The 13,655-nt window shown below is 35.3% G+C and overlaps 1 protein-coding gene across 3 annotated transcripts in view; it reads right to left on the reverse strand.

The window, feature by feature from the left end:
- Positions 1 to 1,248: 1,248 nt before the first annotated feature.
- LOC149551870 (lysM domain receptor-like kinase 3) overlaps positions 1,249 to 13,655 on the reverse strand; it is a 70,006-nt gene continuing 57,599 nt past the window's right edge. For 2 of the 3 annotated variants that reach the window (XM_089787370.1, XM_089787368.1), the window contains 2 exons: positions 1,874 to 1,981; positions 1,249 to 1,765 (listed from right to left, as the gene is read on the reverse strand). In XM_089787370.1, the coding sequence (XP_089643496.1) occupies positions 1,601 to 1,765; positions 1,874 to 1,981 (273 nt within the window). In that variant the 3' untranslated portion in view covers positions 1,249 to 1,600. Of the gene's footprint in view, positions 1,766 to 1,873; positions 1,982 to 2,339; positions 2,461 to 13,655 lie in introns of those variants that run through there. The other variant, XM_089787369.1, reaches the window with a different exon arrangement.

Raw genomic sequence — 13,655 nt, forward strand, 5'->3', positions numbered from 1 at the left:
CTCTTAAACGAGAGGTCACAAGTTGAAGCCCACAAGGGGTAGGGTATATGCGCCTTGTCTATAGCACCATTAGGTGCCTTCTGCGAGAACTATGGATTAGTCTTATATTACAGTCGCCATATGTATATCAAAATACAAATGGTTGGTATCATGGACTAAAAAATACCTTTCCTTTCTTTACCTTTTGTATGGATTAGTCGCCTATTACTGTCACCATATGCAGATCTGAAAACAAATGGCTGGTATCATTGACTATAAAAGAAATTTTGCTTTTTTTCTTTCTCTTCTCACATGGATCCACGTGTCATCTATCCCCATCAACTGGCCCTCTTTTTTAACACGTCCTATTCTGCAACTAATTAGATTGTCTCCTTAACTTTCATATCCTGATGATAGATCACAAAGTGTGATCATAAATGTTGATGCAAATAATTCTCACATAGTCTAATCCAGAAAGAACAATAGCATTAGAAATAAGCATGTTTTCTGGAGTGAATGTTAAAATGTTGCTGGCTTCTATAAACAAGTCACAATTTTCTTCATCCTTTAGCAGGGCTCTGGGCTATTTAATGAGGCTTAAGAGCAGATAAAGACACTTGAGTTCTATGGCTAAGGCTAACGCCGCAAGTGGTACAATTGCTTAAGGAGCTGATAATTTGAATTTCAATAGGGATGATGATTCAAAAACTGACAAGGTTACTCTTGATAAGGGCTATAATATTTCAAGGTTGAGATACTCATTTGTCTGCTATTTTAAGGTAGTGAATTAGGAAATACATGAGAAAGTTTAGGAGTTGGCTCAGAAGATTATTAACATCACTGAAGCCAAGGAAAAGATTAAAAAGCTATTATGGTTGTTTTCCAGTTTTGGTGCTGCTGCTGCTGCTGTGTTTCTTGTTGATGAATGATATGTGCCATTGAGATCCATGGTTGAGAACAAGTGTACTCCAGTTTTTCTATATCATTTTAACTTTAGTTTGGTGGCAGCTAGCTTTTATATGCCGTTGACATTTCTGGTATGGAGTCGTAATGTGAACGTGTGCTACTGTCTTATGAAGCCCTGTTTATACAATCTTAAATTGGTTATCTTGGTTGTATTTATGCTGTATTTTGAGGTAAAATTGTAAGTATACTAAAATATCAAAATAAATATCCTTAAATAATCAATAAACATAAAAGTATTAAACCCCTAACACTGACCATGAACTTGAGCCCAATTGAGACACAATTGTTGTACTGAACAGAAAATTTCAACAAACACTGCTCTACTAGAGTCTCGTAGGCTTTGCTCATTTCTAGGAATCATTACAAAGGAAAGAACTGTATACTGTGTATAAACTGGGTCAGAACCAACATTTTCAGTTGCAAATGGACTGTGCTGCTTTACAACATATTTCATGGGGCTACTGAGGAATTTGGGGGTTGCAATCCACTTCCAGGATTTGCAGGGCTTCAATTGAATTATTGATGAATATAAATACATTGTAAAGCACACAGAACTAGATATAGATAAAACATAACCAGATTGGAACCCTTGCTTGTAAATCAAATCTATATAAGCTCAGATACTATAGCCTGGATATGCATCTGATATTCAGAATTATCTTCCCTGTATAAGTCCACTAAATACTTGACTATTACCAGCAAGAGCTGCTTCCCATTCTACAGATGACAACAAGATTTGTGAAAGAGTGAGTACAACTTGCTTCATGTCTGGACGCAAGATGGGATCTTCTTCCACACATTGCTTTGCTAACATGGCCATCTTCATTTCAAAACAAAAAATTTGAACCATTAGATATTATCATAAAAATATGTTACAGTTATTTGACCAGAAAACAGCCAGATTAATTTTTTTGAATGATGAACAGACCTTATAGACACAATCACGTGGATATAGATCCGTCATATTTGGATCTATACGCTGCATTAAGCTGTTCATACTAATTGAACTGGGGGAATCTCGAAGTGCAGATAACATCTGTGGAATCAGATACCAGTCAAAACTTTAACATGTCCTCAATCTTCCTTCAGACGATCCTTCATCATACTTATAACATTTAAACAAAGAAAACAAAGTAGCAGTAAAAGGCTAAAGTGATATTAAAGATCCAAATTTTGACTATTCCTAAATAATATTCTGGATTGCTAGACTCTGTTTTTTACTACGGAAAGGCGTTGAAACAAAAGCCACAGAAAAGGTTAACATTGGTGCATGTCGATAACAGTTATTGTTACAACCAAAATTTAAGACTCGATGGCATGGTTAACTGAAGAAAAATATCAGAAGGAACACGATAAAAAGTTAAATTTGAAATGACAAAAAAGTGTAAAGACGAAAAGAGTACCAAATCTTATTTATTTTATCTACTGGTTGACTGAAAAGTGTTCCTGATTGCTGACAGAGGTTGCCATGCACTCTGAGGTGAAGACCAATGGCTAATCCGAATCCATGAGACCCTGTATTCTAAGCCAGAGGCCCTTTGTGTGAATTGAGTGGTAATGGTGGGAATCAAGTATTATTCTGTAGATTAACTAGATGACTGATGAATCAAAACAGTGATAGAAGAGCTATGTCAATTTTTTTTAATGTGTTTCGTAAAAAATAAAAAAACATTGTAAAGCATGGTAAATACTTTATATTTATATTTTGAATACATATGTGCACGCATGCTTTTGGAGGGGGGGGGCTTACTTTGTTCTTGTTCTATATTTAATTATGTAGGTTTTTTTTTTTTTTAATAAATATATGTTAGCAATATTTTGGTTAACAGTTACACGATCACACTATAATGAGAGAAAATTTGTTAATAACAAGAATGTAAAAGTATAGTTGCTCTTTAATGCATTCAAATTCATTAACATTGATTAATCATGTAGAGAATGGAAATAATAGTGCACTACAACAAAATGCAAACTATATAACACTTTGCAATAGCATGGATATAAATAGAGAAACCCTCGCAGAAAAAGAAAAACTCAAAAACAGACTTAAGATAGTTTCAATCTTTAATCAAAGAAAATTTCAAAACAGTCTACTTATCTCTTCAATAATCAAACTTAGTTAACTAATAGAAAATTAAAAGCTGGGACTAATAGCAATTTAAGAGCTGAGAGTGCTCAAGTAGTTTTTATGATCACTCCATGATTTTCTTCAAGTCCACAATTAATTCTCTCATTCAACTCTTTCAAAACTTATTTAATAATCACTCCATGATCATCTCCAAGTCCATAATTAGTTATTTTATCTATTCTTTCCTTTTTGACCCCTCTTTCACGTCCCAACACTTACCCACTTGTATATCTTGCAAGACTAAACAGGGTCCTACATTAGATTGTGAACTATTTCCTAAAGGCTAAAAGGTCCATAGATTTTATTACACCTAGGTTCCTTTGTTCTCACTCGCTGAAATAATTTGCAACATGTTGAGGTGTCAAGCTTTATAACATTACTCCATCAACCTCAACCATGTGTCCGACAAAGCGATATTGAACACTAACATGTTCCATACAAACATGATACAAGTGATATTTAGCCAAACTCACAATCAATTATGACCTATCTAAACTCAAAGCCCATACTTAGACACAATCTTTGTAACCATGTTGACACTTACAAACATGTAATTTGCTTCTCTAGTAGACAAGACGATTGTAGGTTGTTGTTTGCTCATCCAATCAACACAAAAATTCACAATAACTAATTATTCGTCTTATTACAATGGAAATTGCACTTGTAGTCAATTCAATTTACCAAAATTTTAACTACAATAGTAACAATACAACAATCTTGCACGTTCATTTGAGCAACTGCACTCTGTTTCAATCATGAGCATATCCTTTGAATAAAGAACCACTCCAACTCTGAGGATTATAACTGCTTCCAGAATAGGAATTGATTTCTGTTGTTTTTTTATTGTTATAAATTGCATGCCTATAGACTTCAGTACCATATACTCTAAAATGAGAAATTGATAGTCTTCATACTTCAAAAGGTATCTTGTGAATTAGAGTGTGAGAGATCTATTTATTGAATACCCTGTATTCATGAGGCTTTCAAGGCTCTTCTCACTAACCTGATTCAACGTATGATGTCACAATTTATAAAAATCAAAGTTTCCAGTTTCATTCAAAGAGTTATGCTATTAATGCTTCAACCTAATCAAGGTTCTACACCATGTGCACCTAATCAACATCAAGTTTCCTCTAGTTAATTTGCAACTAGTCCTTTCAAACATGGTATGCATCCCTGAAGCAATCGATTTTTCAAAAAAAATAAAAAACTTTGGATCTGCAATACATCTAAGAGAGTTTCCATCTCCCATCATTGAATGCCAATTTTAACTCTCCTCAACCCACAATCTTACGAGTGTTGTTCTCCTTGAGGAAAACTTCCCCACCATCATATGCTTTGTATGTCAGAACACTTCATATGGTAGGATGTACCTAAATCTATCAACCAAGAGTTATTAGAAGACATGTTAGCAAGAATAAATAAATAAAAATTATTTCATCACGAAAGGATCTAACACTAGAAGATTTGGAACACTTCTTTTTTCCCTTATTTCTACATTGCTTCTTGAGATGACTCCATTTATCATACTTCCTGCATCTCAACATACTTTTATGAAGGGTTTTGATCGTCCCTTAGATTTAGGCATCTCATTGGACTTATATTTACCCCTTTTTTGCTTACCACCACTTTGTTCCTTGGATTTTCCCTAAAACTTAAAAGACTTCCGCAAAACCATCACCAATATATTCCCATCTCCTCATTGAGTAATGTTGCGAAAACTGTTATCGATATACTCTCATCTCCTCATTGAGTAAAGTTGCAACAAGGTCATCCATATTTGGATCTATCAAAGAGCCAATAAGTGCAACAATTAATTTTTTCTACAATTTTAGGAGGGGACTTTAATGCTATTTTAAATCCCGAGGACCAAAAAGGGGGGAAAGGATGGCTCTTAGAAAGCCAAAAAGATTTCAGTTCTTTTGTCAATGACAATGGATCAGTAAATATAAATTTCAAAAAAGGGGACTTCACATGGACCACTCGAAGAGAAGGATTTGTGCATATAGCAGAAAAGCTGGATAGGTTTTTGGTGGCAGGAAATTGGGCAGAAGCAAATTGATCTTGTGATGCTGAAATTCTCCCTTACCAAGGATCAGATCACTTTCCTATAGTTCTTCGGATTCAAGATGAAAGAACTCCGGATAGATGCTCTTTTAAATTTAAAGCAATGTGGCTGAAAGCTGAAGGTTTCTCAGACATGATTGAGGAGTGGTGGGAAAATGCCCCACCCAGAAAAGGTAATAAAGCTTTTATTTTCTTTAAAAAGTTGCAATTTCTAAAAGAGCAATTAAAAATTTGGAACAGAGAACATTTTGGTAACATTTTTGATAAAAAAAAAGGATATTGAAGAGAAGTTAAAAACTCTAAGTCTCAAGGTTACAGAAAATGGGATGTTTGAGGAAGATTTTAAAATGGAGAAATTACCTAGGAAGGAATTGGATGACTGTCTAAGTAAAGAAGAGATATATTGGAGGCAGAAATCCAGAGAAGTGCGGCTAAAAGATGGTGACAAAAATACCACTTTCTTCCATAACTCAGTGAAAGTCAAAAGAGCAACAAATAGAATCTATGAAATCCAAGATATGGATGGAGTCCTAAAGAAAGATAGTGAGGAAATAAATTTGGAAGAGATAAACTTTTTCTCACATAAAGGTCAGCGAGAAGAAAGAGACAGACTTGAGATTGAGGAGGTTTTAAATATCATTCCAGCAGTGATAACTGAAGCTCAAAACAAAGCTCTTACAGATCCAATTAAAGAAAGTGAAGTTGTTCAAGCTTTAAAAGGGCTAGGGGGGACAAAGCCCCAAGGCCTAATGGATTTCCAGCAATGTTTTTTCAAAAATTGAGCACTATTTTTTTGAAAGATATATGGGAAGTAGTAGAGGAATCAAGGCAAGGAGGTTTCATTCTGAAAGATTTCAATAATACCTTTATAGGCCTTGTGCCAAAGAAGGAAACACAGCAATCCTTTGAGGACTTTAGACCTATTTCTTTATGCAACATAGTTTACAAGATCATCTCAAAGGTAATGGCAAATAGACTTAAGCAAGTGCTTAACTCGATCATTTCCACAGAGTAGAGTGGTTTTCTACCAGGGAGATCAATTTTTGAGGGGGTAGTTGTGGCTCATGAGGCAATGCACACCATTCGAGCTTCAAAGACTCAAAACATGATGGTCAAATTAGATATTAAAAGAGCATATGATGAGGTAAATCGGGGCTTTATGCTGGATGTGCTTAGCAGATTTGGTTTCAACAAAGAATGGATCCAATGGGTGAGAAGTTGTATACAAACTCCTCATTTTTCAGTCCTGATAAATGGAAGCCCTCAGGGATTTTTTGAACAAGAAAAGGGTATTCGACAAGGTGATCCACTTTCACCTTTCCTTTTCATCATAATGGCAGAAGAGTTGGGGAGGCTGATACAAAAAAAAAAGAGCAAGGTTTATGGAAGGGGATAAAAATCACAAAAACAATCGAACCCCTCACACATTTACAATTTGTGGATGACACATTTTTAGCAGGAGTAGCAAGTCTAGAGGAAGCAAAGGTAATGAAAGACACTTTGGAGTTATATGGTAAAATTTCTGAACAGTTTATAAATTGGAAAAAGTCACAAATTTTTTTCTTCAACACCCCTCGAAGTGTGAGATGTAGGGTCTGTCAAATTTTGGATATATAAATGGGGCTAATGCCAAACAAGTATCTAGGAATCCCATTTTTTGCAGGAAGAAACAAGGCAGACTTATGGGATAAGCTTATTGAAAAGTATCAAAAGAAAATGGAAGGTTGGCGAGGTAAATGGCTGTCCTTGGCTGGAAGAATACTAATGCTCCAAATAGTTGTGTCTGCAATGCCAGTCTTTGCAATGATGTGCCTTGATATCCCAAAAAAAGTGGTCCAGATATTGGAACGGAAAATGAGAAAGTTTCTTTGGAATGGAGCCAATGAAGACAACAAGATTCCACTGTTAGCATGGGAAAAAATTTGTCAACCCAAGGAAGAAGGAGGTGCTGGTTTGAGAGATTGGAATGTAATGAATAAAGCACTTGGAGCAAATTTAATATGGGCAATTTATGAGAATCCACAACTTTACTGGGTAAGAGTTTGGAAAGGAAAATACTTAGACACAATGGAAGATCCGAGGATTTTTACAATCCGGAACCCTCCGAAAGGGTCAGCTATATGGAACTTTATGTTATCTTGTAGAGATGTGATAACTAAGCATATCTCATGGCAAATAGGGGATGAGAAATCTGCAAAATTTTGGTAAGACTTGTGGAATGGGTTGGCAGTTCTTGGAGAAGCAAATGGTAATAATGAACTGAAATCTTACTTTAAAGAAAGGTGGGGTAATTCAGTTAAAGATTATTTGACTGAAAAGGAAGGTTTGATTGGAAAAGAATGGTGTTGGTGGGATGTGTCAAGGGAGGACTTGACAGAAGAACAAAAGATGCAGATGAAACATATCTTCAAGGATAGGACTGTGATGCTAACTAAGAGGAAAGACAAAGTTGTTTGGTGTGGATCATTATCAGGCAAATATTCAGTCAAACTGGGTTATAATCTTTTAGCTGAAACAAGAAAGGAAAGCTTCATTTCTAAGGACCTTTGTTGGAATAAGGATGCATTGCCTAAAGCTAGAGCCTTTGCATGGCTTGCTTATAAAGGGAGAATTCTAACAGCAGAAAGACTGAGGAGAATAGGTATTATAGGCCCATCTAGGTGGCCATTATGTGAGAGTATCATCTATTAATCCAGTGCCAATATGCTAGAAAATGTTGGGACATGGTTCAATTTAAATTACGATGGCAACGCCCAAGAGCTCAGACACTGAGGGAGGTCTTTGATGGATGGCCAAGGATAAATGGGAAATCAACTCTATCGAGTATATGGTCAGTAGCTCCTTCCTTGATTATTTGGGAGTTACGGAAGGAAAGAAATAGGGGGATCTTTAAGGGTGAAAAAGAAAGTTTGAGGAGATGCTTAAACAGAATTACCAATGCAATAGAAGAAATAGTTAATGTTTCGGCTACAAGGAAACAAGCAATGAAGATCCCTTTTACAAAAGATGACAGACTTATGCAGATTTCATGGCCGGGAATAAGATTTAAATCACCTTCAGGAGCACTGGTTACAAACAAAAAAATTAAGAGGCAGGAGAAGATTAAATGGGAAAAACCACAAGAAGGTTGGGTCAAAGTCAATTTCGATGGAGCTACAAAAGGCAATCCAGGTGTTTCAGGGATTGGGATTGTTTTTAGAGACAAAAAAGGGCACTTCATTATGATAGGAGCGAAAAAACTTCCTATTGGAACAAATAATATTGCAAAATGCCAAGCAGCTCTGATAGCAGTTCAATTAGCCATTAAGGAGGGGATTAAAAAAATCCATTTAGAAGGAGATTCTTTACTTACAGTGCAGGCAATTCCAAACTGAGTGTTAATGCATGGCATTTGCAACCATTTGTTAATATCATAGAGCAAGAACTTCATAAATTTGAAGACTTCAAAATATCCCATATAAAAAGAGAAGTTAATAATGAAGCGGACATTTTATCCAAATGGGCACTAGAGCTGAATGATGAGGAAATAAGGTTAGAGAAGGATAATTTGAAAGGAGTACTTTTTAAATTATTAAGCACATAAGTTTAAAAGGATGAACATATCAAACATTTAATGAGGTAGATGGCACAACATGAGTGTATGGAGATCCTCAATCTGAACAAGCGGTGCAAAGGAGTGAATGCAGGCATTATAATAAAGTGAAATGAAAGCAAGTAATTATCATTGATGAAATACTGTCAGCTCGCACGTTTTTGGTTTTGTTAAGTAAAGTGGGAAGTCGACTGGTATGTTTTTGGTTTATAGGAGTTGAAGCTGACTGGTGTGACTGTAGCAGCAGAAAGTTTGGTGTTAGCAGGGATGGAGCCTTCATTCACATTCAAAACAGAATGCCAACAGAAAGCATTATTTGGGTGAGTTGAAGACCAAAGACTGAAAAAGATGGTTAAATGTCCATCTCCAGTAGTGGTGGAAGCTCTACAGGCAACATTGGGTCCTCTTTTCCAGGAAGTAGAGCATAGGTGGAAAGTCCAGGTCAACATTGCTGCTATGACAATGGCGTGGGGTCTAGAGGTAGGCGAGTATGAACAAGTTGTAGGCTGGGTAATGAGGCAACTTTTTGAGGATGCCCTCATTCCAAACATGGAATCACTATTGGAATGGGCTCATCCGGGCTGGGCCTTTGATTACAGAGAAGGATGTGAAGATGACGAGGAGGGAAGGGAGAAAGGCATTCAACCCTTTGTAAATTGGCCTCGTGGACAAATGGATAGAGAGGCATATGTGAATGAATGTCGAGCAGCTTGGACCACCCTCAAAAATGCTATTCTAAATTTCAATGCACAACAATAGAGTGGGACCTCAAAGGTGGTCATCCCAAGAAAATGACGTTCGGCAAGAGGAATACGTCGAGGATAATGGGTCTGAAGGATGAAGGTTTTTTTTTTTTTGTTAGTTGGGTTGTTATAATCCCTTTTTGAAGTTTGCGGTTTCAAGCACAACAATAATGGAAGAGGAGTTTTTGATGATCAGCTCTAACAGGGAAGATAGGCTCTTCAGCTCCAAGGATGATGGATGGAGAACGGTCCTGGGTATTCAAAGCAAACTAGTATTCGATTCAATCGAAAGATGGCCTCCTGTAACAGGTTTCTTTGACCTTTTTGGTCTAGTTTTTGTCTTATTATTTTGTAATAACAGGTCAGGGGAGGAATTAAATGTAAAGCTATGTTTATAAAGGGTCAGAAGGTATAGTTGGTAGCCATCAGAATAGGTGTATTTTTTGTAAGTATGGGTGGGGTAGCGATTGCAGTTGAAAGGTGATTTCAAAACATGAAAAGGATACTGTTATACTGAAATGTAATTTTTGACTATCAATAAAATATATCTTATTATCGATCAAAAAAAAAAAAGAAACATTTATTTTCTTCTCGCATAATATCTATGGACAACAACTAACCCAAAGTTAGTTTAATGCATTCAAGTGGTCTACCGTTGAGTCTCCATCTTCCATTTTCAATGAATGTGATTTCGTTTTAAGATTGTTAATGAGACTTAGTCTAGCCAATATTTCACAACTTTTATGCAGAAGTTCCACTTTAAAAGATCAAATTTGTAAAGACCTAATCTATAGTACATTGAGGCTTTCATGTCTATCTTTCCCCAATCTTCGCTTGATAAACCCATGATATCTTTTCTTATTTTCAAAACTACCCATTGATCTCTTTCTATCAAGACATCCTCCAACTTCAGCTTCCAAAGATTGAAGTATACAACTGAACTTCTCAATCTTCATACACGTGTTAGCCTTGAGTCCTATCCTGAATTTTTTGTAACTATTCCATTATTTTCTCCAGATCCACAATTAACTTCGTCTAATCTTGTTCTTTCCTTTTTGTCAACTCTACATACCTTACAAGTTGTCATAGTTGAAATTCCATGACACTAACTGAGTCTTAGACTAGCCAAAATATAAGCTACAAATGACATCGTCACTCTAAGTGGAAGGCTCAAGTCTATGGATGCAAACAATTAAATAAACAGTTCCGAAATTAGAACATTGCAAGGTGTATCACACCTCAACATTTATATTTAAATATTTTTAATATATCGTATTACACCTGAACCGACAACTTGTTAAGTTAATGTTAAGTGGGCTATGGTACATGCCCTACAAGTGAGGTCAAACTAAAGATCTCACACAGGGCCCACATGTAAATATATAATCTTGACCTTCCAACTCAAAAACTTGTCGGAATATTACATTCAAAGGTATGTTCATTAATTATTTCTACCTAAGCAAATTGAAGATTCGTACAAAAGTTCTCAAATCTCTACCTTGTTTAAATTATTTTTTCCCAAAGATTTATTAGCTTCCTGTTCAATTTTCCGTTTGATGAGTTTTTAATTCATAAACACATAGAATAACTGAAATAGTGCATTAATATCGGGAATGGTGTATTGAATTTTGCTTTGGTGAATTTTGGAGTTTATTTAGAAGTAATGCTCGCATAGATTAAAAGAGTGGCAATTAAAAATGGTTGCACTAGTTTTAAGATTATAGCAAGATGGTTTAATTGAATGAAGACCAAGAGCATTGGAAAACCTCTGTTTAGAGTACTAAGCTAGATTTTAGAAGTTTGAAGCACAATGTGTTTCATATAAAGTTTTCCATGCAATTGAATCTTATAGTAGAGTTCCCAGTGGTATTTTTACCAAATTGTCTACATTATAGATAAATAAGATTAAAGGACATATTATTCTAACAAATAATGTCCTGTCCTTGCAAACAAGCATTGGATTGCTTGGACAACGACAAATTGACCTCAAGTAGTGAAAAGAAGAAAGCACCTATTGATTGATGATGGATAGAACTGGATCTACATTATGGGACCAAGGATATATCTGAGTATTCAAAGGCCAAGGTGCTTCAGAGAAATTATCCAAGTGGAAAAGGTGAGTAGGCAACTTCAGTGAGAAAATGGTGCTGTCAAGTCATTGTGATCGAATTTCCACCATTGCGATATTTTTGGAAGGATTGACTATGTTGTATACAAGAATTATAATACCATGAGGAATGAGCTATTCCAACTGATAGAGAGAAAGTTGTAAAAGAGTACCTCTAGGCATTTGACCATAATCGTGGGGTGTTGTAGAGGGAACACATTGAGTGGATACCCTACAAGATTTCAAGATTATTGAGGGATTATCGTAGTCAAGGACAAAAGGATTGTCATTTAAACCTAAGTGCAAGCTGTTGAGAGTTCAAGGGGTCAGGATAAGCATACCCTTGGAGGATATAAAATGGCACTAGTTTGTTGTTTAATCTTGGAAGTTGCAATCAATTGGTTTGACCCTAGTTAACTCAATATAAATATGCATTATGTTAGAAATTAGAATCAATCCACTTAGAATGAGAAAACCAAGATGATCAACAAGGATTAGAAAAATGGACTTGTTCTCTGTATCATTTCTAAATCACTCAATAGTTGCAGCAGCCAGTTAACCATGCACTCTAGCGAAATTAAATGACAGCATGAGGAACACTTGAATATGATCATTGTGTTTGCAATAGGATTGCACTCTAATTAAGCTCATGTTAGGAAAGCCTGTTGAATCTCATATATTGTAACTTCTAATTCTATGTAGATACGAATTACAAAATCACTAACTAAATCATTGAGAGTGAAAATCATTTAGTTATAATGTAGTCCATAATATAGAATATTGATAGATATTATTAGATATTGAGAGGTTATTATTAGGAAAATGCACCAATATTGCAGGCAATATGTTAATTTACAAGTTTGTTGAATCTTGTGTCCATGGCTATAAATCCAAGCGTTATTGTCATGTGAGAGGCAGCACATATGGTAACTCGAGTGAATTTGAAAATAGCGAAGGTCACTAATTTAATGTTTTTTTGGAGAACCATAATATAGGAACTCAATGCCTTAAAAATTGATATACCTACATTTGATAACAGACTTCGTTATCAAATCTGTAGTAGTAAAATACAACATAAAGTTCCCTCCATGAGTTGATCTTGCGAATGTAGAGGCCTTCCAAAGACCACAACCAAGATTTACAAGAGAGATAAATGATATTTGTTTTTTATAAGAATCCAAACCCAAATAACAATCAATACTGACAGCTATGGAATTCCAACAAGTTAAATCAGTAATTTGGTTATTGGTCTTGCAAGTCATGTCCTCTTTTGTGGCCTAAAATAATTAATAAATATTTTACAGCACAATGTAAGTGTAAAAATATTTTACAAATTCTGATTTTTATTTTGCAGCATCCTCATTAATCATTGTAACAAATTGTCAGTGGCTACAATGTTCAAATAAATCATATTGTAAGATTATTTGGTTGTCATAATTCAGAATTGACTTCATCTAACATTCTAAGGTTTTATGACATATATAGCAAGGTTTGATGTTTGTTTATTGCAATTGTGCATTGGCATATCAACTGACTAATTTGAAAAGTGTGCTCAGAATTTATGCTTGCTGTTCTTTTCAAGAAAAAATCACAAAAGGACAATTTAAATTGTTAGTTTCCTAGGGTTGTTCAATTGGGGACATTACATTGTAAATGTCAATTATAGTATCCATTACTAGCAGCTATGAATAATTGGACCAGGTTTTATATCACCTAATATACTCCTAGCAAGCAAATAGTGTCAGAACAAAAGAGAACCTTTTTTGTAAGACATCAGCAATACCTCAAGAGAAATGGAATTTCTTGCTTGCTATAATTTCAAACAATCACAATTTGTTGGTTGCTTCTATTTGAAAATGGCTGCTTGCGAATGGATGGTTCCTCAATCAATCATACAAGCTGATTTTGTTGCCCAGCTCCTTTGCTTTAAAAGCTTTGTCAGGGTTTCTTTTTACAGTCACATGTTCAGATTCTACAGCGATTCAGCTTAAACCCATAAGAGAAACCCATATCTGGTCCTTAGTTATTGGAAGATAATTATCTCTTTGGCTAACATTGGGTGTTCACATCAAC

The sequence above is a fragment of the Cupressus sempervirens genome, chromosome 6 (genome assembly GCF_028749045.1).
Source record: "Cupressus sempervirens isolate cs-2001-9-10 chromosome 6, ASM2874904v1, whole genome shotgun sequence".
NCBI lineage: Eukaryota > Viridiplantae > Streptophyta > Pinopsida > Cupressales > Cupressaceae > Cupressus > Cupressus sempervirens.